The 27,749-nt window shown below is 42.3% G+C and overlaps 1 protein-coding gene across 2 annotated transcripts in view; it reads left to right on the top strand.

Moving 5' to 3' along the window:
- Positions 1-27,749, top strand: part of ASAP2 (ArfGAP with SH3 domain, ankyrin repeat and PH domain 2) — a 349,346-nt gene that overhangs the window by 291,532 nt on the left and 30,065 nt on the right. For both annotated transcript variants that reach the window (XM_073611134.1, XM_073611135.1), the window contains exons 14-18: positions 4,855-5,021; positions 12,363-12,496; positions 16,912-17,006; positions 17,979-18,168; positions 20,769-20,854. In XM_073611134.1, the coding sequence (XP_073467235.1) occupies positions 4,855-5,021; positions 12,363-12,496; positions 16,912-17,006; positions 17,979-18,168; positions 20,769-20,854 (672 nt within the window). The remainder of the gene's footprint in view (positions 1-4,854; positions 5,022-12,362; positions 12,497-16,911; positions 17,007-17,978; positions 18,169-20,768; positions 20,855-27,749) is intronic.

Genomic DNA, 27,749 nt, shown 5'->3' with positions numbered 1-27,749 from the left:
ACTCCCCTCCTAGTCCAGGGCCTCCGGTGTACTCCCCTCCTAGTCCAGGGCCTCCGGTGTACTCCCCTCCTAGTCCAGGGCCTCCGGTGTACTCCCCTCCTAGTCCAGGGCCTCCAGTGTACTCCCCTCCTAGTCCAGGGCCTCCGCTGTACTCCCCTCCTAGTCCAGGGCCTCCGCTGTACTCCCCTCCTAGTCCAGGGCCTCCGCTGTACTCCCCTCCTAATCCAGGGCCTCCGCTGTACTCCCCTCCTAGTCCAGGGCCTCCGCTGTACTCCCCTCCTAGTCCAGGGCCTCCGCTGTACTCCCCTCCTAGTCCAGGGCCTCCGCTGTACTCCCCTCCTAGTCCAGGGCCTCCGGAGTACTCCCCTCCTAGTCCAGGGCCTCCGGAGTACTCCCCTCCTAGTCCAGGGCCTCCGGTGTACTCCCCTCCTAGTCCAGGGCCTCCGGTGTACTCCCCTACTAGTCCAGGGCCTCCTGTGTACTCCCCTCCTAGTCCAGGGCCTCCAGTGTGACCTCCTCTTAGTCAAGGGCCTCCTCTGCACCCCCCAGTCCAGGGCCTCCTCTGCACCCCCCTCAGCCCAGGGCCTTCACTGCACCCCCCAGTCCAGGGCCTCCTCCGCACCGCCCTCCCATTCGAGGCCCCCCCAGTCCAGGGCCTTCTTTGAAGCCTCCCCTTCTCTGGGATGCCTCGCACGGAAAAGACATAGGCTGTTTGGGCACTGGGCAGGACTAGGAGAGAGACCTGCCTGTCCATTACACTTGATCGGGCGGCAGTGACACCCTTAGTGCAGCGGTTCCACATGCGGGTGGGGGCGGCACCCCTGACAGCCACCCCCCTTTATGCGTCACCCGGAGCAGGCGCCCCCCTGCCCCCCCTTCCTAGTTTCGAGCCTAGGAGCATTCTTCCCACTGACCATCACACTAATGTATTATGAGTTCAGGGTAAAGTATTTTAAGAGTTCCCCTGTGTTGAAAAGGTTGAGAGAGGCTTGTTTAGAGGCTGGAAAAAAGCACCACCAGCGCGTTCAGGAGAGGAATGTTTGAGTAGAAAAAGAAAAAGCGGAACGTGCGTAAATGCGCCCAGTTTAGGCGCTTTCACGCGTTTGTCAATGCATTCTAATGGCCAGAATAAAATAATATAGAATGCATTAATGTGCATAAATGCGTATGCACTACTTTTTTAAAGCAGCTTTTCTCCAGGAGAAAAGGTGTTCAGAGGAGCTGAGCAAACACTCCAGTGCATGAGGCCGTTATCTGATCTATATACATGTTTCTTTTCACATTCTGCCATCTAGAGGCTTCTCTAGGAATTTCAGGTTCTAAATCGATACACTAAACAACTTTCAAATACAGTAGTTTCAACTGTATTATAAAGACTTGTATGTGCCAAATAAAATGCAGGATTCTGATTTTTGGGTAATTTATGATATGCACTTCCTATGAATATGAAAGCAATGTGCTTTTTGTATAAAAAAAAAATACAGTTGTACCTAAATAGTCCTTTTTGTTTTGTGATGCAGCAAGACTTTTCTTCCCACCACAGTATAGTGCAAACGCTATTAACGTAAAGGTCTTGCAATGGATGAGAAAAATGTTTCTCAAAACCAGTTATAAGTATTGGTTTTCCTGTATAATAAAGCCATCTTTTAGAACTTTGGTGTGCATACTTTTTGGGAACGTTGTGCCATTGGATTGATAGAGTGATCATTTTGGGTAACAGAGGAAATCGCTGGCTCAATGGGATATTTTCATGACTGCTTTACTAAAAAAAAAGGTTTAGCTAGTAGCAGTGCACTGCACATCATAGGAATGGATCGTAAGCACTCCATTTGCTTTCACACAAGAATATTTAAGTGGTCTTAATATTTTGGACAGTTTCTTCACTTTATAGTGTGACCTTTAATTCCCCACAACCCTCAAGGGGAAAGGAGTTATTGGCATGTTTCCCTAAAAGACCCAACATTGTAACTCCTGGGTCAACGTGACCAAGGTTTCCTCTGACTGCTTTCTCTTCCTTTGGGGTCAACTTGGGGTTGTACTAAACGCTGCACTCTAACTCAGTCAGTCTTACATGGAGCTGATGGAATAGGGTTCCTTCCCCTATGGAACACACTAAAAGTGGAGTTATCCTGGACAGGAATATCACTGAATGCAATTTTCAGTTTACTTGCAGGAATACAGCCTGTTACTGAATTGAACCTTCTGAATTACTCTCCTTTTTTCAGAGGTTAGACCTACTATACTTTGCTACGGTACACATACAAGCAGGCAAGAAATTTGATGAATTCCCAAACTTTCATAACTTTATTTTAACTGCATAGTTTACCAGGTTCAACAAGTCATCTCAATGTTGCAGTGCTGACTTTGTAAGAAATTTGTGATCCAACCTGTCCTACAAGTTGAGGAGAAAAAGGCAACTATGTTTAAATAAAACAGGTGGGGCCTGTCCAAGTCATTGTGGAGCCTGGGAGCAAACATTCTGTTTAATGAAGTTTAGGTAAACGGACTTATGTGCCAGCTTGCAATTAAAATTCATAACTAAGATTTTTTTTTTTTTTTTTAATTAATGTCCCTAGATTAGATATGCTGAATTACCTTGGGAATCCTGAACCAGGAAGCCCTCTATTATGTCAACACCTAGCTGATGGTGATATTTGCATAGTAGAGCATGTTGGATTTTGGGGCTCCTGGGGCATTTCAGCAGCTACTCAAAGGGGTAGGCGCAGTATTTGTAGATGACTGCTATATGCTTATAGGGGCAGTTGGGTAGGAGAAACAGAAGGTGTTCTTTATTGTGCACTTTTACTTGGGTAAAATACACTAAACTAATCTTATAAATGTTTTTTTCAGCACAAATCGGTGACTGAATGTCACTGTCAGAAAGTAAAGGGTTTCTGCTGCTCCCTGGGAGTCCCAAACACACCAATTCAACTTTCCAGAAATGTGCGCTTACCTTTAGCATCTCACAGTGCAGTACAGCCACCTCTCATTTGTTTGTTTAGACACCCACTTAACATTGTAAGATCTAATGTAAGCTTTGCAGGCCATAGGCAAATTTATTTCCTGCAACCACGATTCCCCCATCAACACAGACAATGCTGACAGGGGAATCCTTTCCGTCAAGCCTCGGTGTTCTCCCAGTGGGGGCTGGTGGGGGAAGCCGTCCCTGCTGGGAGAAGACAGTGATTATTGCTAGCGGCTATAGCAGCTGCTAGCGATAATTGCAAGTAAATCCGGCAGGTTGGTTGTACCCAAGTTGATTGATTGATTAACTTGGTCCATTCAGCCTGGCCATACACAGTTCAAAGCTTGGCCGGTTCCTGATGAATTAGCCAGGATTCAAACAGTCTATTGCTGGTCTAATGGTAATTAGGAAGATGTCTGGAAAGATTCAAGGATCCTTGGGTGCAGCAGAGCTACTTCAAAGTTAGTGTTCAACTGATGTTAGTACCCCAGACTTGTAAGGGGAGAAAAGCAATTCTGATGTGGACAAATGCACACAAGCCCTGGGGTTGTTTGTAGAAAGCCTTCCAACACCTTTGGTGGCAGAGGGGTCCATAAACATAAACAGCAGTGAGAGTAACTTGTTAGAAATGATCTGTGCATGGGGATCCTATCAGGGGGAGCAATCAAAGTCCCTCATAAACCTCACTCCTAAGTATTGCAGGTGATCCCAGTGCTTCAACAACCTGCCAAGAAGAATCAGACTTTTCCCTCCTATCATTCCTGGGATTACATCTTCCTTTTATTTTTAGAACTGCAAACCAGTTGTTGAATATTCATATTCTATTCTATATGCATTCTCTGCCGTGCTTTTTGGAATTTGCTTTGTAACTATGTTTAGTAGTATTTGCTATAGCCCAGTAAAGGCTACAGTTCCACACATATCCATCAGCAGAGATTGGTAGACATTGGAGTAAGAGCAGTGAGTAACTAAGCCAAGTGTCTCTTCCACATTCTCTACTCTTCTTCCTGTATTTTCTGTTTTATGATATACTAGATGCTCTAAAAATGCTGGGTTTTAGAGAACCCTAGCATCCCTGATATCTGATGTGCTGTACAAAGCTGCATTCATCTGGGCACATAGACGGGGCTGACCGTGGAGTTTCTTTGTTCGGTGGATTTTTATAAAATTCTAAGTGTAAAGCCATTAGGGGATAAACCAGTACAGAACAGTTCAGACACATGTTTAGCCAGTGCATATTAATGTAATCATTATTTTTTTATAGATACGATGTGTACAGTACAACACAACTATGTACACAGGTATAAAAGGCAATATGCAATAATAATTAAGAGAAGTGGGGATAGAGAATGACTTGGGATCTATAAGACAGATGAGGAAGATAGGGTGACCCAGGAATCTAACCTCCATATGGTGGGTAAATTATGTTAATCGAACCTGGTAAGTTTTGCGTTCGTTCGTTCTAAGAGACCAGGATCAAAGTTTGACGGTGAGTAAATACCTATCCAGGGTTTCTAAATATCCAGATAATATTCAGAAATGTGCTTTGTCAATAAGTTAAAGTGGTTCTAAAGATAGCCTTTGGCTCCTGCTACTGTCAACCACAGCCTGTGAAGAAAGAGCGGGGGGTGGGGCCGAGCAACGTGATGTGTGTCTATGGATCTGGGCTGCTCTGTGCCAAACTATTGACCAAAGCAGGTAAGAATAATATGGTTGTTATTTGCATTTAAATTACATTTCCAATCACTGTAAGCTTTAATTTTTAATGGAACATCATCTGGCATTCCTTTTTTCTGGCCTTTCTTGTTGAGGTTTTCTAAAGCTACAAAAGGACCCCCCCCGCAGAATGATGCTCACACAATTTTGTCTGCAATTTGCAATTTGTCTAGATGGATGTCCGTGCTCCAGAACAGCAAAGAAGAGGCTCTAAACAATGCTTTCAAAGGAGATCACAGTACAGGCGAGAACAATATAGTCCAGGAGCTAACCAAGGAAATTATATCTGACATCCAGAAGATGCCAGGAAATGATGTATGCTGTGACTGTGGAGCAGCAGGTATAATTAATTGGCTTCTATACCTAAAGAATATGTAAATCCCCATAACTTAATAATCTCATGCAAGCTTTAAAGCCAGGTTTTAGTGATCTTTAAATAGTATAAACCAAACTTGCCCAAACTGTTTCCTTCACAAACCCGTGCAGAAACTGTGTGCACTCTATGAACTTGTATGTAGCATCAGCTACATACAGTATACAGTCCTATGTTCAGGAGCTGCATGGAACCTTCCCGTCTTGCTCATGGAACAAAATTGAGTTGAGCTGAGCACTGCTCAACTCTTCACAGAAGGCTTTGTATTTTATGAATGATTGGCTGAGGTGGAGGTTGTGATGTCATCCGCTACCTCTCCCTCTCAATCAGAAGAAGCTTAGTATTCATTCATTAAATACAAGGCGTCCTGTGAATGGTTGAGCAGTGCTCAGCCCAATTCTGTTTTGTTCCATGAGCAGATCGGACATCCCCATACTGCTGCCAGAAGACAGCACTGATGATGCATGATGTTTATAAAATGCACACAGCCGCTGCATGCGTTATTAATGGAAATAGTTTGGATCAGCTTAGTCCAGACAAATTCTTTAAAGTTCACTAAAATATGAATTTAGGCTTTACTATGTTAATGTAATTTCAAAAGTAATTTTCAATCATATGAAATCTTTAGCTTTCATTAACGCCTGCCGTGAAGGTTCTTCTCCTCTGAATTGTGCACCTACATTGTCAGCTAGTTATACAGGCCTTCATTGGTCATTTCAGCTTACATTACGCAGACATTGTCAACTGTTGTCACCATAAGGAAACCATGCCACTGTAGCCCATGCATGTAAACAGAAATTGACTGCAACAAGCCTGCAGGAGATCGGCAGTACTGAGTAAAGCCAAGGATGAAAAAAAAGATTTTATTAAAAACATAGCAGTTATTTATGATACATTTTAGAAAACTAAATATCATTGGTTTAGGTTTTTTTTATCTACTTTAGTACCACAAATCTGGTGATGTGCCTTCTACTAAAGAGCACCTGTAACTTAGTAGCAAACACATTGATGCAAATCTTAGTGTATTGTCAACTCTAGAAGTCCTGCTGGAGAGCTTTTTAGGTTTGTTCCCATGGCAGAACTAGGAGATGAGCTATAGGTGAATTGGGCATGACAGTCTGTTTTAGTGACAGATGAGTGTCAGACAAGAATGGAATTTGATGTAAGATGTGAACATTTTCTTTGTCTCAAGTTTTTCTTTCTATGCAGTTTCTTTTGTCTGCTTTTCAGCTGCAAAAAACGTTGTTTCAAATGATGTCTAACCCTCACCCTAACTTCCTAATGTCGCAGAAGAAAAATGCAACCCTTAAAGGGCCATTGCCTAATTGTGCAGAAAGGAAAAATTTTAAATCACACTGCTAAATATACTGAACATTGCAGAACTGGGAAATTACAGGACACCGACTACAAAGCCTTTGCTTTTCCAGTATGCTGGAAAAGGGTTCTACGAGGCTTTCTAGTAGCAGTTACTTAACTTAATTGTCTGGCCTCTTCAAGCAATTAGTTCTTCCAGAGGATTTCATTCATGCCTGGCTGGACACAGTCCAGAGTCTGCATAAAGCTCTTTATTACGGAGTGCTGACATTAATGTTAACACCACCTCTCCAGAATGCCTAATTGAATTTGTAATGAGAGTACAAAGTGCCTAGGATGGCTATATGCAGCAGAGGAAAAACATCTCTAGGCAATGATACAATCTCATTCCGAAAACGTACACTTAAACAAAATAATTTCCAAAGAGGAAGTTAGAAATTTCCATTAAAAGCTTAGACCATACCTGCCACAGTCTTCAAGATTTGGAACTATAACTTCCAGCATTTATGGCTGTATGTAAGGCTTAGCAGTTATTCCAACATCTCTGGCCTGCTAAGAACATATATTTTTTGATCTTAATATGCATTTACATTATCTTAAAAGTACAAAATATGAGCTACAACCTCCTAAAAGTAGAAGTAAGTCATATAAAAGAAGCCTTGAAATGTAGGGGAGGACAAAGCCAGCCTGCCAGGGATCCAATTCTTTATCTTATATTAAACGGATATAGCTCACCCGTGGGATAGAGAGTAATGAAAAAAGTACAGTATTAGGACATAACATATCTCTTTTTATTAATGATGTTTATTAAGATTTTCAAAGACAAGAAAGAAATACAAATAACATTGCATGGTAGCGACATACAGATACTATATCACTGATCCTCTTCCATACAAAATACATAATAACAATATGGCATTACATATCTCATAAGCAAATTAATTATAACAGTAAGATAATAGAACAAATTACATTATCTATGATTTAAAGCATATCCAACCCCCCAAAAATGTAATATATTGTACCTTACCAGTTTGTAGATGTGATAGCTGCTTTAGTTTTTGTTTTTTCAGGCTTCTTTTCCCTTTAATTTCAACTAGTCATCCTGCTATGAACAGGCTTTTTGTCTATTAATGTCTATACCCCTTTCTTCACTGTATCTATGGAGGTAACCATAGTTGTCATCCAGGCTGGACTTCATACACATCGTTCATTACATGCAGGTTTATAGGGTTAGTAGCTTACAAAAGAAAGGTTTTTTTTTTTTTTCCTACCCGTTTTGCTCACAGGAATTGACAAGGACCTGACATTTCTGGTAAGATCAACAGGTATTTTCTGTACTTGCTGAAAATATTCACAAACTAATACAGCACCCACCTCTGAAAACTGGTAAGCTGCAATATGTTACATTTTTGTTTTGGGGTTTAGCTATACTTTAAAGCAAGATCATACTCAAGATACAGAACAGGAAGTGTTAAGGTTAATTGACCTGGGCAGTTGCTTGTATTTAACATCTTTATTAGGGGAGAAAATTAATAAATGAAAAAGGTGGGGGAGTGGATTTCCAAATTTCTCCTTTTTTATAACTCATACGTGGGGGGGGGAGGTTTGGGGTGCCCCGTCTTTGCATCTTGGCTCTTTTTTTATTATCCATTCATATCTGTAATTTTATAGACCATCCCACTGCCTGAAATGACACTGTTACTAAACTCAAACTCTAAATTCAGATCTTCCTTTCAAAGTAAAAAAAAGGAAATACTTAACTCTCCTCTGCCAACACTGTGGAACCCCAAGCTATTTAAACAACTAAAATTGCCTTCTAAAGTCTGTTCAGAAGTGGAGACTTCCAGGGGTATTGATCTCCCTCTGCATTCCCCTGTTCCTCCCATGTCATTAGGGGACGCAGTAATGAAGAATGGGGTTGGTGGCAGAAACCTCTGAGCAAAGCAGGGACCAGGAATTTGACTTACCCCAAACTGTCAATTTCTGAAGAGAATTTAGATGGCCAGTACCCTAATTATAGCAGAAATTGGTGGTGCTGGCAGTTGGCGATGTAAGTTTTTATAGGTTTTTATTTTAGTGACATAATCACCTTTTAAATCCCTTTGATGTTGGTAAAGTGTTCTGGCAGCGCCAGTTCTTGAACCTGTGCAAGTGGATACTCCCAGCTTTGCCCATGGCAGGCCTCTGGCTGTGATAAAAAGAGAGGACTTGTTGCATGTCACAGAATAATATGACAAGAGGTGTAATCCTGCTCTGGAAAATGTATGAGAAGGTTTGCAATACTTCCTTAATTCTCTTTATTCTTCCTATACTGTACAGCTGATTGGTTGTAGTATCAATACGGACCAATCCATGCTTCCGTCACATACTTTTATAAACAAGGCCCAGCAGTTCAATCGCTGATGGGTTCTAAAGGATATATTGATATCCTATTGAATTGCACGTCTATACCAGAAATCTATTTACTTTTCCAGTTTTAGTACATTTTGGACTGCAGTGTACAATATCACACATTCTTGCATCAGCTGCAAGCTTCTCACCCCTTTCCTAATTGTGATCATTTGCCATGCTCTGCTCTATTACATTAAGCTCCATGTGACCATCCTGAGCCAATTTGCTGATTGTGGTGCTGGCCGGGAAATGCTGGCAATGTAAATTTCGGAGAAGCAGAGTGAAGTAAACAAGCTATATGCCAGTAACTCCTTTACTCACACAAATATTTTCCTAGATGATGGCATTGTAATGCATGGATAATCATCTAGACAGTTAAAAGTTATGTTATGTTTAGGTGACAGGTCTGATTTAAATGGACCATGAATCATACGTTCCGATCTGATTTAGCTGAATCTTATTAGCAGTCATGGATATATGTAAATGTATTTCCAGCAGAGAAGATATGGAGCAATACTTCAAACAAAATTCCAGTTTATTTTCAATTTTTTAAAATTACCGTATTTATTGGCGTATAACACGCACCCCAAGTTTAGGAGGGAATTTTAAGGAAAAAACTTTTTAAGGAAAAAAACTTACATTTAAATGCCCATCAATACAGCCATATCAGTGTCCATCTGCAGCCTTGCACAGCATCCATCTGCATGCTTGTCCAGTGTCATTTGCAGCCTTGCCAGTGTCATTTGCAGCCTTATCAGTGTCCATCTGCAGCCTGAAAATGGCGCCGCCAGTGCCGAGATACAGAGCCAGTCCTTGGCTCTTCTCGGCTCCTCTTGTAGTCCCACCCTATGATGGACATAACACAGGTCCAATGGCGGGACTGGGCGTGACTGTGAGCAGAGCCAAGCGCCACCCATATACATACATAGCCGAGTGTTCTCGGCTAGGTTCAGCTAGCTCCTCTCACAGTCACGCCCAGTCCCTGTGTTATGTCCATCATGGGGCGGGACTGGGCGTGACTGTGAGAGTACACTCGGCTATGTATGTATATCCGCGGCCGAGGCTCGCTCCGCAAAATCAGTGGGGGGATCGGCGTATAACACGCACCCACAATTTTTCCCTGATTTTAGGGGGAAAAAGTGCATGTTATACGCCGATAAATACTGTAAAAATAAATAGCCCAATAGTGTAAAAAATATAAAGGTGAGGATTGCTGCAATCGTTACCCGCTCGGTCTCTTACAGAAAATCTGTTCTGTGGCCCAGCACCAGTCCAGTTATGGGTTGCATGATGACCAGTATCATTCAATCGACTTCTTGTGGGCCCAGGCCACCATGGATACCCTCTGGGGGATGCTACCCTGTCGACCTGGGTTTCCAATAACATACTGCAGAGAGCACAGTGCACAGACCTGGGATTATACGCGACAAGCTGCTGGATTTTTATTTATTTTTTTACCAGAGCGTCTTTCTGCTGGATTCCTAATAAGGCCTAAGATGCACTTAATGAAACCCACCCGAAGGACTCCCAGTCGTCAGTCAGTCAGTAAGTCAACAAATGAATATATAGTACATCCTACTTGTAATCTTTTCCTGATTAATAGTATATGACTAGAGAAAAGGAAGGGTTTTTGAGATACTCCAAGGACTATATAAAGCACTCTGTGTACAGTGGCAAGTTGTTCAATTGTCACCGGGTGTGAAACAATAGCACTAATTCCTTATTTGTAATAATGTGAAGTTATTCCCGCAGCCTGTAGGTAATTATCATGATTTGGACAATTATCACTCGGCTGGCAATTTGTGTTGATTGGACATACACTGGTAGATTTATCTCGGTTCAATATTGTGGAAAACTTTGCATAAAGCAGCGATTGTAAAGCAACTATACAGCTATATGTGTGACTAATGACTAAATCATGATAATTACCTACAGGCTGTGGGAAAAACTTCACATTATTACAAATAAGGAATTAGTGCTATTGTTTTACACCCGGTGACAATTGAACAACTTGTCACTGTATAGAGAGTGCTTTATATAGTCCTTGGAGTATCTGAAAACCCTTCCTTTTCTCTAGTCCTATACTATTAATCAGGAAAAGATTACAAGTAGGATGTACTATATATTCATTTGTTGACCGACGACTGGGAGCCCTTCGGGTGGGTTTCATTAAGTGCATCTTAGGCTGTGCCCCATTCCACTGTGGGACAGGGAGATATAACCTGTTTCTCAGGAATACACTGCCCCACATTAGGAATCGTTTGCATGATTTTGGCCTTATGGGTGATCTACGTGTCTTTATCAGGTATATTTAGGGAGTGCTCTTTACTAGAGGAGGGATTAGGTTTGCAGACTGTGTGATCTGTTTGTCCCCTCCTATTTTTGAGGGGTTCCTCTATACATCACTTACACAGTTTGTGTTTTAGCTTTTGGGCAAGGTTAGACCACTAGAGAGACCCTCCCCTTTCTCTTGGGGGCCTTCCCCTCTGGCCTAACATATAGGGGGATATAGGTATTTGTGCTTTTTTCTATGTGTATCGCTTTTATAGGCAATAAAATTATTGTAGTTCAACTCATGTAGGTGTGTGGAGATCTATTTGTTTTTTTTTTTTGTTTTTTTGTGTGTTGATTTGGTCTAATTTTTGATCACACCCTCCGAAATCCATTCGGTGAGTGCTACTATTTAAAATAGGCGGGATTTCCATTTTACTCTCCTTGTATGTACATATACCCTTGAATGGTTGGCAGCCAATCATGAGAGCTGTTGAACCAGGTCTCTGAAATTCCCACAAAATCCAAATCCTCCTCGTACAACAGTATCTCTAGTTCACCCATCTTGTCCACCAGGCTCCTGGTATTGGTGAACATGCCACGTAGTGTAGACCGGTCGCATACTATCCTCTCATTGGGTGTTTCGAAATTGCAACTAGGATTTGTTACTATACTTACCTTGGGTTTATGTGCTTTAGTCAAGCTACCACTAAAGCCCCCCATTAATCGTTTTCCTGTTTTTTGTTTTTGTTTTTTAACCAAAAATGGTAGTTATAGGTAAGCAGACTTCACAGTAAAAGTATGTGTTTTAATGCACACATCTGTAAAAGAAAAAAAAATGCATTTCAGTGCATTTTTTGTTTACAGATCTGAATGAAGGTATATTGTTTTCAATGGGGACATGCAAAAAGGTGCGTATACAGGCGCTGTGTTCAGATTGTAATCTGCATCTGAGGACATGCATTCTACTCACTTTTGCATGTAAACACTTGAATATGACACTTGAATATGCGTTTACATAGTTCATTCTGGGATTAATCAGAAAAAATCAGGTGGATATATGCATTTAAATGCATAAGTATCTTTACACTTTTAAACTTCTCTAAACGCAAGCATTTTTACTGATTATGCAGGAACATTTGTGCCAGAAAAACCATGTCTATATGATCAGTAACATTCTTATGTCTGTGTGCATGTAGCCTATAAATGAAAATTATATATACATAGTTGTGATGTTCTTAGTAGACTTTTGCTAAATCTTTTAGAATTTGGTGTTGTCGTTTTAGTAGTCCTTTTAATGAAAACTGAATTTTTTTTTTTTCCCTAAAGACCCTACCTGGCTTTCTACTAATCTGGGTATACTGACATGTATTGAGTGCTCAGGAATTCACAGAGAGCTTGGGGTGCATTACTCCAGAATACAGTCCCTCACACTGGATGTCCTGGGAACTTCTGAACTGTTGGTAGGACATAGTAAAACTTTCAGTATTATAACTATCATTGGATTCCTGTCCTTTATAAATGTCTAAATTTTTTAAATTCTAGATGTAAAACATCCTCCCTGTAAGGTCCTATGGTATGTCTTGTAAATCATATAAAGTATAATGTAGTCTCTCCTGTAAGGATACTAAATTCACTGAGAAGTTCAGTGACTATATAAATATGAATTCAGGCACTCTGGGGGGGAATTCGTAAAGGGTGTCACAGACATCCTTTAGAATGATATCTGGGTACAGCGCTGAAAGTGTCTGTGCTTGCACCCAATTCATGTACCTGTCAGAGACTGGTACATACAGTGGGGACGGAAAGTATTCAGACCCCCTTAAATTTTTCAATCTTTGTTATATTGCAGCCATTTGCTAAAATCATTTAAGTTCATTTTTTTCCTCATTAATGTACACACAGCACCCCATATTGACAGAAAAACACAGAATTGTTGACATTTTTGCAGATTTATTAAAAAAGAAAAACTGAAATATCACATGGTCCTAAGTATTCGGACCCTTTGCTCAGTATTTAGTAGAAGCACCCTTTTGATCCAATACAGCCATGAGTCTTTTTGGGAAAGATGCAACAAGTTTTTCACACCTGGATTTGGGGATCCTCTGCCATTCCTCCTTGCAGATCCTCTCCAGTTCTGTCAGGTTGGATGATAAACGTTGGTGGACAGCCATTTTTAGGTCTCTCCAGAGATACTCAATTGGGTTTAAGTCAGGGCTCTGGCTGGACCATTCAAGAACAGTCACGGAGTTGTTGTGAAGCCACTCCTTTGTTATTTTAGCTGTGTGCTTAGGGTCATTGTCTTGTTGGAAGGTAAACCTTTGGCCCAGTCTGAGGTCCTGAGCACTCTGGAGAAGGTTTTCGTCCAGGATATCCCTGTTCTTGGCCGCATTCATCTTTCCCTCCTGTCCCTGCAGCTGAAAAACACCCCCACAGCATGATGCTGCCAGCACCATGCTTCACTGTTGGGATTGTATTGGACAGGTGATGAGCAGTGCCTGGTTTTCTCCACACATACCGCTTAGAATTAAGGCCAAAAAGTTCTATCTTGGTCTCATCTGACCAAAGAATCTTATTTCTCACCATCTTGGAGTCCTTCAGATGTTTTTTAGCAAACTCCGTGCAGGCTTTCATGTGTCTTGCATTGAGGAGAGGCTTCCGTCGGGCCACTCTGCCATAAAGCCCCGACTGGTGGAGGGCTGCAGTGATGGTTGTCTTTCTACAACTTTCTCCCATTTCCCGACTGCATCTGTGGAGCTCAGCCACAGTGATCTTTGGGTTCTTCTTTACCTCTCTCACCAAGGCTCTTCTCCCCCGATAGCTCAGTTTGGCCGGACGGCCAGCTCTAGGAAGGGTTCTGGTCATCCCAAACATTTTCCATTTAAGGATTATGGAGGCCACTGTGCTCTTAGGAACCTTAAGTGGAGCAGAAATTTTTTTGTAACCTTGGCCAGATCTGTGCCTTGCCACAATTCTGTCTCTGAGCTCTTCAGGCAGTTCCTTTTACCTCATGATTCTCATTTGCTCTGACATGCACTGTGAGCCGTAAGGTCTTATATAGACAGGTGTGTGGCTTTCCTAATCAAATCCAATCAGTATAATCAAACACAGCTGGACTCAAATGAAGGTGTAGAACCATCTCAAGGATGATCAGAAGAAATGGACAGCACCTGAGTTAAATATGAGTGTCACAGCAAAGGGTCTGAATACTTAGGACCATGTGATATTTCAGTTTTTCTTTTTTAATAAATCTGCAAAAATGTCAACAATTCTGTGTTTTTCTGTCAATATGGGGTGCTGTGAAAATAATTATTTGATCCCCTGCGGATTTTGTAAGTTTGTTCTATTACAAAGAAATGAAGGGTCTATCATTTTTATCATGGGTGTATTTTAAATGATAGAGGCACAATATCAACCAAAAGTCCAGAAAAAACACATGATACAAATATTATAAATTGAGTTGAAGTTCAGTGAGTAAAATAAGTATTTGATCCCCTAGCAACCGACGTTAATTCTGGCTCCCACAGACTGGCTACAGTATGTGCTTATGTGGTACACAGATTAGTCCTGCCAATTTAAGAAGGCGCTCCTAATGACAACTCAGCTTTATAAAAGACACCTGTCCTCAGAATCTTTCTTCCATTCAAACATCAACATCATGGACAAGACTAAGGAGCGTCAAAGGATGTCGGGGACAAGATTGTAAACCTGCACAAGGCTGGAATAGGCTACAAGACCATCGGCAAGGAGCTTGGTGAGAAGGAGACAACTGTTGGAGTGATTATTTGCAAATGGAAGAAATACAAAATATCTATCAATCGCCCTTGGTTTGGAGCTCCATGCCAGATTTCGCCTCATGGGGTAAGGATGATCATAAGAAAAATGAGGGATCAGCCCAGAACTACATGGGAGGAGCTTGTGAATGATCTCAAGGCAGTTGGGAGCACAGTCACCAAACAAACCATCGGTAACACAATAGGCCCCCATGGATTGAAATCCTGCAGCACCTGCAAGGTCCCCCTCTTCAAGAAGGAACATGTACAGGCCGTCTGAAGTTTGCCAATGAATATCTAAATGATTCAGAGAAGGATTGTGAGAAAGTGCTGTGGCCAGATAAGACCAAAATTTAGCTCTTTGGCATTAACTCAACTTGGAGGAAGAAAAATGCTGACTATGACCCTAAGAGCACCATCCCTACAGTCAAGCACAGAGGTGGAAACATTATGCTTTGGGGCTGTTTCTCTGCTAAAGGTACAGGCCGACTTTGCCACATTGAGGAGCAAATAGACAGGGCCATGTATTGTAAATTCTTGGATGAGAATATTCTTCCCTCAGCCAGAACACTGAAGATGGGTCATGGGTGGGTTTTCCAGAATGACAATGACTCAAAACATACCGCCAAGGCAACAAAGGAGTGGCTCAAGAAGAAGCACATTAAGGTCACGGAGTGGCCTAGCTAGTTTCCAGACCTTAATCCTATAGTAAATTTATGGAGGGAGCAGAAACTTCCGAGTTGCCAAGCAACAGCCAAGAAACCATAAGGTTTTAGAGAAGATCTGTAAAGAAGAGTGGATGAAAATCCCTCCTGAGATGTGTGCAAACCTGGTCACCAACTACAAGAAACGTCTTACCTCTGTGCGTGCCAACAAGGGTTTCTCCACCAAGTACTAAGTCATGTTTTGCTTGGGGATCAAATACCTATTTTACTCACTGAACTGCAAATCAATTTATAACATTTGTATCATGTGTTTTTTCTGGATTTTTGGTTGATATTCTGTCCCTATTATTTAAAATACACCTGTGATAAAAATTATAGAACCTTCATTTCTTTGTAAGTGCGAAAACTTAAAAAATCTTCAGGGGATCAAGTAATTATTTCCCCCACTGTAAGAGGGTTAGATGATAATGGATGTCCTCCAGGCAGAAAGTGGGGCAGGCTTTATCTAAATTGCTGCAGCTGCTAATGCACACTGTGAGAAAATGTGCAAGACTGAAAGTAAGGCTGGAGTTCAGCTTTAGAGCTCCTGCTGTGCCCCACCTTCCTGTATCTTAACACTAGTGGGATTTCTGTACCCCAGCCTCGCTGACCTGGTTTGTATTAAAAGGGAGTCTAACCAGCCTTATCGTTTTTTTTTTTTTTGTTTTTTTTATTATTATCAACAGTTAAGCAGGATCCATGAGAACTCCTCATGGGAAGGCACAACGCTGGAAAATTTGAAGTAGAGATCTACCTCTGCAGTCCTTTGGAAACACTTTGCAGTCTTTGTGTTATTAGAAATATAATTAGACTAATGCCGCGTACACACGAGTGGACTTTACGGCAGACTTGGTCCGGCGGACCGGAGTCCGTCGGATAATTCGATCGTGTGTGGGCTCCAGCGGAATTTTTTTTCCCAAAAGTTCGACGGACCTAGAAATGAAACATGTTTCAAATCTTTCCGACGAACTTGAGTCCAGTCGAAAAGTCCGCTCGTCTGTATGCTAGTCCGATGGACAAAAGACAACGCTAGGGCAGCTATTGTCTACTGGCTATGAACTTCCTTGTTTTAGTCCGGTCGTACGTCATCACGTAGGAATCCATCGGACTTTGGTTGATCGTGTGTAGGCAAGTCCGTTCATTCGTAAAGTCCGTCAGTCTGCCAGACCTAGTCCGTCGAAAAGTCCGCCCGTGTGTACGCGGCATTACAGTTTTTTAGGACTGGGTTGTGTAATGATTAATGCAGGACATTTACAAAGGTTGCCCCTAAGAGATTTGATAAACAGTATATTTGAGTGTATGTTAATTCATTTTCTTCCTCTAAAAATCATTGAGGTTAAAAATGACTATTTGTCACATTTGCTGAACTTTTTTCTAAAGGTATTGAAATTCTTTTTCCAGCTTGCCAAAAACATTGGGAATATAGCATTTAATGAGATCATGGAGGTCGGCCTGCCTGCTGATGATACTGTGAAACCTGTATCCAGTAGTGACATGTGAGTTACAGTGAGATCACACTCACATAAACACCCAGAATTCCAGTGTTTTTTTTTCTGCATGACAAAAATCTAAAAATTCATTATAGAAGAATGTAATAGAAAGTTCCTTAGAGGATAACCACTTTATTATAACAGATTATGTGGTATATAAACGGCTCCCTTTGCCTGCCCAGGGGCCCAATCAGGGACATAGGCTTGCCTATTTTTTGAGGACTGTGTGGGGGTATATTGTGCTATGTACTATAAAAGTTCAGTTATCCTTTAAAATACACTTGCACAACCCCAACTTGATGCAGCCCAATTCCCAGAAATATTTAAAATGATAGAACAACTAATACATATTTTCAATGCTTATTTTTAGTTTTTTTTTTTATATAGTTTACTTGAAAGTAATTTTTTAGATGATATTTTTACATTTTACACATGGGCTGTGCCATATTTGCATTATCATACACCATATTCATGTGGTATACTGGTGTTAATCTGTATATACATTGCAGGCAGCATTCTTGCTGAACAAATGCTGCTGGTTGAATGAATGTGTTTTTTTTTTTTATCCAAGACCCACTTTAGTATAAGCAGAATAAGAATTGTTCTCCAACCTTAAAATGATTCTAATTTGGCTCTTGTTATTTCTCTGGACTGTTGTGGTCAGCAGCATTTAAAGGGGGTTAGGGCTTGCAAGTCTGCAGAGAGGATTCACAAGACTCTTTGCAGTTGAGATTATACAGAACCGTCATGTTTATTAGCAAGTTTCTTTTCCATTGAACATACTGTTGTTTATTGAGGTTTCTAAGGGTGGAGTCTGAAAAGGACTGTCAGTCATGTTTTGGTAGTCCTAAACACAGTCCTTTGCCCTGTCTGAGCATGCTGGTGTTTGCAGTGCCACAACATTTGTAAATCTACTGGTTATCCATAATTGATACCTGTATACCCATTTGATTGTACTTCTTTTTTCCTCTTTTGCAGGATTGCTAGGAAAGATTATATTACTGCAAAGTACATTGAGAAACGATATGCAAGGAAGAAATATGTTGACAATGCATCTAAACTGCATGGTCTGTGTGACGCCGTCAAAAACAGAGACATATATGCACTTGTGCAACTGCACGCTGATGGTGTGGACCTTACAGAAACCATTCCACTAGCTAATGGCCATGTAAGTGCACACACATTTCATTGTCTGCAACTGTACAGCACTGATATATTCTGCATCAGTTTATCAGTCCCCACAAGTCTAATGTCCCCAACACATCCAAACATGCAATGTTTAGTGCAGAACTATTTTACCAGTAGTTAGTGATGTATCACTTTTTGGACTACAGTGGATATAAAAAGCCTACACACCCCTGGTTAAATCTTTTTTGGGGGGGGGGGTTAAAAATAAAAAAAATAAAATAATGTGGTTGCATAAGTGTGTACACCCTCTTATAGGGATGTAGCTGTGTTCAGAATTAAGCAATCACATTCAAACTCATGTTAAATAGGAATCAGTACACACCTGCCATCATTTAAAGTGCTTCTGATTAACCCCAAATAAAGTTCAGCTGTTCTAGTAGGTCTTTCCTGACATTTTCTCAGTCACATCTTACAGCAAAAGCCATGGTCCGCAGAGACCTTCCAAAGCATCAGAGGGATCCCATTTTTAAAAGGTATCAGTCAGGAGAAAGTTACAAAAGAGTTTCCGAGGCATTAGATATACCATCAAGTGGAGAAAATATGGCACAACAGTGACATTACCAAGAACTGGACGTCCCTCCAAAATTGATGAAAAGACAAGAAGAGAACTGGTCAGGGAGGCTGTCAAGAGGCCTACAGCAACATTAAAGGAGCTGCAGGAATATCTGGCAAGTACTGGCTGTGTGGTACATGTGATGATAACAATTTCCCGTATTCTTCATATGTTTGGGCTATGGGGTAGAGTGTCAAGACGGAAGCCCTTTCTTACGAAGAAAAACATCCAAATCCAGATAAATTTTTGTAAAAACACATCTGAAGTCTCCCAAAAGCATGTGGGAAAATGTGTTCTGGTCTGATGAAACCATGGTTGAACTTTTTGGCCATAATTCCGAAAGATATGTTTGGTGCAAACACAACACTGCACATTACCAAAAGAACACCATACCCACAGTGAAGCATGGTGGTGGCAGCATCATGCTTTGGGGCTGTTTATCTTCAGCTGGAACAGGGGCCTTAGTCAAGGTAAAAGGGAATTATGAACCGTTCCAAATACCAGTCAATATTGATACAAAACCTTCAGGCTTCTGCTAGAAAGCTGAACATGAAGAGGAACTTCATCTTTCAGCATGACAACGACCCAAAGCATACATCCAAATCAACAAAGGAATGGCTTCACCAGAAGAAGATTAACGTTTTGGAATGGCCCAGCCAGAGCCCAGACCTGACTCCGAAATCTGTGGGGTGATCTGAAGAGGGCTGTGCACAGGAGATGGCCTCACAATCTGACAGATTTGGAGTGTTTTTTCAAAGAAGAGTGGGCAAACCTTGCCAAGTCAAGATGTGCCATGCTGATAGACACATACCCAAAAAGACTGAGTGCTGTAAAAAAATCAAGAGGTGCTTCAACAAACGATTAGTTTATGGGTGTGCACACTTATGCATCATATTATTTTAGTTTATTTTTCTTCCCTCTACCTAAAAGATTTCCTTTTGATGTTCAATTGAGTTGTACAGTTTATAGGTCACATTAAAGGTGGAAAAAGTTCTGAAATGATTTATCTTTGTCTAATTTGTTTGCATCACAGAAACCTGACATTTTAACATGGGTGTGTAGACTTTTTATATCCAGTGTGTGTGTGTGTGTATATATATATGTGTGTGTGTGTGTGCGTGTGTATATATATATATATATATATATATATATATATATATATATATATATATATATATATATATATATTTTAGTCTTTATCGTGAAAGACACAAGAATCAATTTGAAGATCATGGGTTATATGACGCTATATTTTGGTGATGGAACACTGGCAAAAGGTTTGGCTGGGTCCACCCCTATAGTATCCATATAACCCTGCCCACACTCAGAATGGTCATCCCTCATCGTAGCTAGACTTCCTATTCATTTAACAAAAATACACTGTTACTTCATAAATAAAGAGGCATTCCTGTGGTATAATGTGGTTTATTCTTCCTGAAAAATATTGTTTGGGGAAGGGTAGTGCTGCGTCCACAATCTTGCCACTGGAATCACCTTACTTGATCATGTTATGTATCGTAATGTGGCTTTAAGTGGGGAAGGTGGTTCTGGATATATAAGACTAATATTACAAGAATGTAAGCTAATGGACTGGTGAGCCTGGAGTTGGGATTTACCAAAATACATAGAGATATTTGCATCAGTCCCTTCCTTTGAAGCAGCTCACGGGATTGTGTTTCTGCAGTAGTCTCACAGTCACATTATAAACACTATAGATTTTTGGATTTTGAGACCATCGTGGCATTCTAATTCTTGACCAGGGCTCTGAGAATGCTAACCACTACCACATCTTCATGAGAAAATGAGCAGAAAATCTGTATTCTAGGTTGTGGTGTTGAGATTGAATAATGGCAGGTGACATCTACCATTGACATTGCAGAAGATTTGCTATAGAAGATCCACTGTGTGTGTTATATTCTACAAAATTAACCAGACTGCACACAATCACTATCTAATAGGTGGTCATTGAACAGATAGTCTGGATGCCTGTCTGGATAAAGATGGCTGATTGTGGTTTTATTTTCTAGGAACATGGGGAGACGGCCCTACATCTAGCTGTTAGATCTGTAGACCGCACTTCCCTGCACATAGTTGATTTCTTAATGCAAAACTGGTAAGTATAATCCAGCTGTAGTATTACATTAGAATTATAGCATCACTGCAATGCAAGACTTTCAGTATAACTACAGCAATAATGCCTTTAAATAGATGATAAGCAAATTAGATCTGGGTGAATGAGGTACAATATTTGCAGTCGTCGGAGCACATTTCAAGTATCACCTGTTAGGTATTGTTGCTACCAATAGTTACTGTGCAAGCAGGATGCAAGGGTTCGATAGTCACAGCTGCAGAGAGGGCTCATTTACATTAGATTGCACACAGCAACATGTTGCCATATGGTTTGAGATGCATTGCACTGTGGGTCTCATTTAATAGACTTGAGTGGGACCACTCAGGGCAATGTACACAGCATGCGACTTATAGGATTTTTCCCAATTCAACACAGTAGTCAAATCTAATCTAGAGAAATTTTTTTTTTGTCCAAAAAGCGGCTTTCAGCTGCTTTATTGAAATCTATACAGGGAGATCGGTGCTTGTAACGGCCCCCACTGCCGCACCGATCACCCCCGACTGTCCCGTGTCCTCCTCCGTGCTCCTAAGGTCCCCTGCCATGTCCTCCTCCTGTGCTCCCCCTCAGTTTCCTCCTGTGCTCCCCCTCAGTGTCCTCCTCCGCTCCCCCTCAGTGTCCTCCTCTGCTCCCCCTCAGTATCCTCCTCCGCTGCCCCTCAGTGTCCTCCTCCGTTCCCCCTCAGTGTCCTCCTCCGTTCCCCCTAAGTGTCCTCCTCCGCTCCCCCTCAGTGTCCTCTCCAGTTCCTTTCCACCCCCTTCTGTCCCAGATCTGTCAGGATGGAGAGCGGAGGAAGGAGCTGGTAAATCTGTCATTTACTGGCTCCTTCCTTTTCCGAATGCACAGAGTCCGATCACTGACTCTGTCCATTCATAAGTGAATTATATACTGTGTTTACGATCCTTCAGTTTATGAATGAACAGGAGCCGCTGTCTCCTGTCCATTCATCTTTAGTGCAGCTGAGCCTGCTGAGAAAGGGACTGGGGAATATGTGTCCTCATTCCCTTTCTCTGTCTCAAAGGGGAAATGTCATTGTAAAAAAATAATTAAAAAAAAAATTAAAATTGTAAAAAAAAACAAAAACCCACGCCTCATCAGTGCTACCGTCACATGACATTTAAAAAAAAAATATATATATGTAATCAGTATCGCCAATCAGCTTCTAACGTCAGCTTCTTCAATTAAGCTTTAGCAATAAAACCTGGAAGCTGATTGGTTTCTATGAAGAGTTGCACCAGGTTTTGCACTCTCCAATTTTCAGTAAATAAACCCCCATGCCTGTGTTTCAAGGGTTTGCTGCTTTCTCCGGACTAGAAAATAAAATAAAATAGTACTCTTTGAATCTATAGCTCCACAATCCATCTACAAATCAAACGAGATGGATTGTGGAAATATACATTCGAAGAGTTTTGTTGTACATCTTAGTTTTGAGGAAGCTGCAAACCTGCAGAAAGGGTTGACAACTTTGAATGCACACTGATATATAGTCCATGTCATATATACAGTGGGGACGGAAAGTATTCAGACCCCTTAAATTTTTCACTCTTTGTTATATTGCAGTCATTTGCTAAAAATATTTAAGTTCATTTATTTTCCTCATTACATGTACACACAGCACCCCATATTGACAGAAAAACACAGAATTGCTGACATTTTTGCAGATTTATTAAAAAAGAAAAATTGAAATATCACATGGTCCTAAGTATTCAGACCCTTTGCTGCGTCACTCATATATTTAACTCAAGTGCTGTCCATTTCTTCTGATCATCCTTGAGACGGTTCTACACCTTCATTTGAGTCCAGCTGTGTTTGATTATACTGATTGGACTTGATTAGGAAAGCCACACACCTGTCTATATAAGACCTTACGGCTCACAGTGCATGTCAGAGCAAATGAGAATCATGAGGTCAAAGGAACTGCCTGAAGAGCTCAGAGACAGAATTGTGGCAAGGCACAGATCTGGCCAAGGTTACAAAAAATTTCTGCTCCACTGAAGGTTCCTAAGAGCACAGTGGCCTCCATAATCCTTAAATGGAAGACGTTTGGAATGACCAGAACCCTTCCTAGAGCTGGCCGTCCGGCCAAACTGAGCTATCGGGGGAGAAGAGCCTTGGTGAGAGAGGTAAAGAAGAACCCAAAGATCACTGTGGCTGAGCTCCAGAGATGCAGTCGGGAGATGGGAGAAAGTTGTAGAAAGTCAACCATCACTGCAGCCCTCCACCAGTCGGGGCTTTATGGCAGAGTGGCCCGACGGAAGCCTCTCCTCAGTGCAAGACACATGAAAGCCTGCATGGAGTTTGCTAAAAAAACATCTGAAGGACTCCAAGATGGTGAGAAATAAGATTCTTTGGTCTGATGAGATAGATAGCGGTATATGTGGAGAAAACCAGGCACTGCTCATCACCTGTCCAATACAGTCCCAACAGTGAAGCATGGTGGTGGCAGCATCATGCTGTGGGGGTGTTTTTCAGCTGCAAGGACAGGACGACTGGTTGAAATCGAGGTAAAGATGAATGCGGCCAAGTACAGGGATATCCTGGACGAAAACCTTCTCCAGAGTGCTCAGGACCTCAGACTGGGCCGAAGGTTTACCTTCCAACAAGACAATGACCCTGAGCACACAGCTAAAATAACGGAGTGGCTTCACAACAACTCCATGACTGTTCTTGAATGGCCCAGCCAGAGCCCTGACTTAAACCCAATTGAGCATCTCTGGAGAGACTTAAAATGGCTGTCCACCAACGTTTACCATCCAACCTGACAGAACTGGAGAGGATCTGCAAGGAGGAATGGCAGAGGATCCCCAAATCCAGGTGTGAAAAACTTGTTGCATCTTTCCCAAAAAGACTCATGGCTGTATTAGATCAAAAGGGTGCTTCTACTAAATACTGAGCAAAGGGTCTAAATACTTAGGACCATGTGATATTTCAGTTTTTCTTTTTTAATAAATCTGCAAAAATGTCAACAATTCTGTGTTTTTCTGTCAATATGGGGTGGCAGTTTTTAGTGGTCATTCAATAAAAATGTACATTTATTGTAATATATTGTTTTAGGTTTCTTTTGGATTTCCTTGGGAGCATATATAGGGGAAAATTTACTAAACCTGGAGAGTGCAAAATCTGGTGCAGCTCTGCATAGAAACCAGTCAGCTTCCAGGTTTTATTGTGAAAGCATATTTGAACAAGCAGAAGTTAGAAGCTGATTGGCTACCATGTACAGCTGCACAGTATTCTGAGTGCACCAGTTTGAGTAAATCTCCCTCATAGAGTCTCAAAGATTTTCAGTATTCTACTGGTTAGATTGTATTGCAATGGTGCCCTCAGGGACATATCATGTGTAGCCCCGTTCCTAAAATTGGAGCTATAGTATAAAGCTCAGATTTGATTGCATAGTTTGGTTCTGCTCTAAACTTAAAGCGGAATTCCGACTAAAAAAAAAAAAAAAATTAAAGTCAGCAGCTACCAGTACTGCAGCTGCTGACTTTTAATAATCGGACACTTAGCTGTCCCAGGGTCCAGCGATGTGGGAGAATGAAGCCCCGCTAGTCCCCCCCTCCTCTCTGCGGCACCGTCAATGTGGGCCCCCGGCTGTGGCTTCACAACCGGGCACCCACTGCACATGCGCGAGCCGCACTGCACGCTGTGACTGGCTGGGCAATCATCTGGGACCTGTGACGTGTCCCAGATTGCTGAGAGGGAGGGGGAGAGGTGAACTTCCTTCCGGCGCTGCGGTTCCCCGGGAGGAAGTAGGAGCTGGAACCCTCTAAAAAGAGGGTTTCCGCCCCCCCCCCCCCCCAAAAAAATGACATGCCAAATGTGGCATGTCAGGGGGTCACCTTCCCTTAACCTCCCTGGCGGTATGATTATTTCGGATTTTAGGTGCTGAAAGCGGTACAATTATTTTGCATGGAAATTTGGCGTTTTATATTGTAGGTCTGTAATTCTTAACAATAACACACTTAAATCTGTCCAAACAAGAGTCTAGTAGACATCCCGGGTATGATAAAGTTTGAAACACAAAAACATAAATTATAATATAATAAATAAAAATAAATAATTTAAAAAAAATAATAATAATAAAATAAATTTCCCCACGATTCACTATCGTCCAATTCTGCAAGTGTTCTAATTTACTATCGCTGTTTTCTAGCTGGTCTAAAGCCACTTTTGACGTAAAGGGACACTTTTTGGTTGTTATGGACAATCTCCAGTTTCCAGGCATAAAGAACAGTATATATAATATAAAACTGCACGCAGGGCATGGGCCAAAGCACTGGGGACAAAAGGGATGTGAAATCATTTCATACAGTACTGTAATCTGTAAGGTTACAGTACTGTATGTGTTATGATTTTTACAATTTTTTGAATTTGCCGCCAGGCTCCGCCCCCGTGCGTCGCGACGCTCGCAGGGAACGGAGCCTGGCAAGGAGAGGCTTCGGAGGAGGACGGAGCCCGCAGACACAGCGGGGGACATCACAGGATCCCGGGGACAAGGTAAGTAAAGCCACACCAGGATCCTGCGATGTAATCCCGAGTGTGGCTCGGGGTTACCGCTAATGGTGCTGAAATGTAACCCCGAGCCACACTCGGGAAAACCGCCAGGGAGGCTACAGAACTCCACTTTAACTGAGTTGTGCATTTCTCACTATTGCCAGTAGGTGTCACTGGTACCGCAGGCCAGTATGAGAATTACAACTAGGTTGAGCTATTTAACCACTTAACAACCGGCCCATAGCCAAATGACGGCTACAGGGCGGTTGTTTAACTCTGGGAGGACGTCCAGGGACGTCCTCCCAGAATTCTGCTCTCGCGCGCCCCCTAGGGCGCGCACCCGAGAGCATCCGTGACCGCCGAGTCCTGATCCCGGTAAATGGCCGCTGATCGCGGCCGTTTACTATGTGATCGCTCCGTCAAATGACGGAGCGATCACATGTAAACAAACCGGCGTTATCTGATGACGCCGGTTCCTCTCCTCCCCTCTGTGTACCGATCGGTACACTGTGAGCGGAGAGGGGGATGGATGGATGGCTGCAGCGTTGTGGGCTGCATGTGTAGTGCCCACAGCGCTGCACAGAGACATCCAGCCATCCATCCATCCATGCTCAGCCATCCCCACTACTCTGCATGCCCTGCAATGCTCTGCAATGCCCTCTGCAATGCCCCACAGTACTCTGGTATGCCCCACAATACCCCTGCAATACTCTGCCATACCCTGCAATACCCCTGCAATACTCTGCCATACCCTGCAATACTCTGCCATACCCTGCAATACCCCTGCAATACTCTGCCATACCCTGCAATACCCCTGCAATACTCTGCCATACCCTGCAATACTCTGCCATACCCTGCAATACTCTGCCATACCCTGCAATACCCCGCAATACTCTGCCATACCCTGGAATACCCCGCAATACTCTGCCATACCCTGGAATACCCCGCAATACTCTGCCATACCCTGGAATACCCCGCAATACTCTGCCATACCCCGCAATACTCTGCCATACCCTGCAATACCCTGAAATACCCCACAATACTCTGCCATACCCTGCAATACCCCGCAATATCCCGCAATACTCTGCCATACCCCGCAATACCCAGCCATACTCAGTGATACCCAGCCATACTCTGCAATACTCAGTGATACCCAGCCATACTCTGCAATACTCAGTGATACCCAGCCATACTCTGCAATACTCAGTGATACCCAGCCATACTCTGCAATACTCAGTGATACCCAGCCATACTCTGCAATACTCAGTGATACCCAGCCATACTCTGCCATACCCAGCCATGCTCTGCAATACCCCGCAAAAATCTGCAATACTCTGCCATAACCCGCAATACTCTGCAATACCCCGCAATACCCAGCCATACTCTGCAATACTCAGTGATACCCAGTCATACTCGGCGATACCCAGTCATACTCGGCGATACTCTGCAATACCCAGCCATGCTCAGCCATACTCGGCCATGCTCAGCCATACCCGGCCTCTGTATGTGGCCAGGCTGTGGAAGTCTCACACATGTGGTATCGCCGTACTCAGGAGGAGTAGGAGAATCTATTTTGGGGTGTCATTTTTGATATGTACATGCTATATGTTAGAAATATTGTATAAATGGACAACTCTGTGTTAAAAAAAAAAAAGCGTTTTAACCACTTCCGGCCTTCTGTCATACGACGTCCTTGACTTTGTGCGGGGATATCTGAATGATGGGTGCAGCTACAGGCATCATTCAGATATCATCTTTTTCAGCCGGCGATTCCCTACACCATAAGAACAATCATAGCGGCTGTTGCACTGCTTGATCGTTCTTACGGGAGGCGAGAGGGGACGTCCCCCCCTCCTGCCGCCCTCCGGTGCTTCTACCGACTCACCGCTACGATCGAAGCCAGGATCTTTTTTTTTTTTTTTTTTTTTTTTTTATTTCAGGCACAGCCTAGAGGTGAGATTTGGGGTCTTATTGACCCCATATCTCACTGTAAAGAGGACCTGTCATGCCATATTCCTATTACAAGGGATGTTTACATTCCTTGTAATAGGAATAAAAGTGATCAAAAAATTTTTTTTTTGGAAAAAAGTGTCAAACTAAAATAAATAAAGTAAAATGAACAATAAAAAAAAATAATTTTTTTTTTTAAAGCGCCCCTGTCCGTGTGCTCGCATGCAGAAGCGAACGCATACGTAAGTCCCGCCCACATATGAAAACGGTGTTCAAACCACACATGTGAGGTATCGCTGCGATCGGTAGAGCAAGAGCAATAATTTTGGCCCTAGACCTCCTCTGTAACTCAAAATTTGTAACCAGTAAAAAATTTTAAAGCGTCGCCTATGGGGATTTTTAAGTGGCGAAGTTTGGCGCCATTCCACAAGCGTGTGCA

Source organism: Aquarana catesbeiana, unplaced genomic scaffold (assembly GCF_042186555.1).
Source record: "Aquarana catesbeiana isolate 2022-GZ unplaced genomic scaffold, ASM4218655v1 unanchor211, whole genome shotgun sequence".
Lineage (NCBI taxonomy): Eukaryota > Metazoa > Chordata > Amphibia > Anura > Ranidae > Aquarana > Aquarana catesbeiana.
The sequence above is the reverse complement of the archived record's forward strand: the minus strand, read 5'-3'. Positions and strand labels throughout refer to the sequence as shown.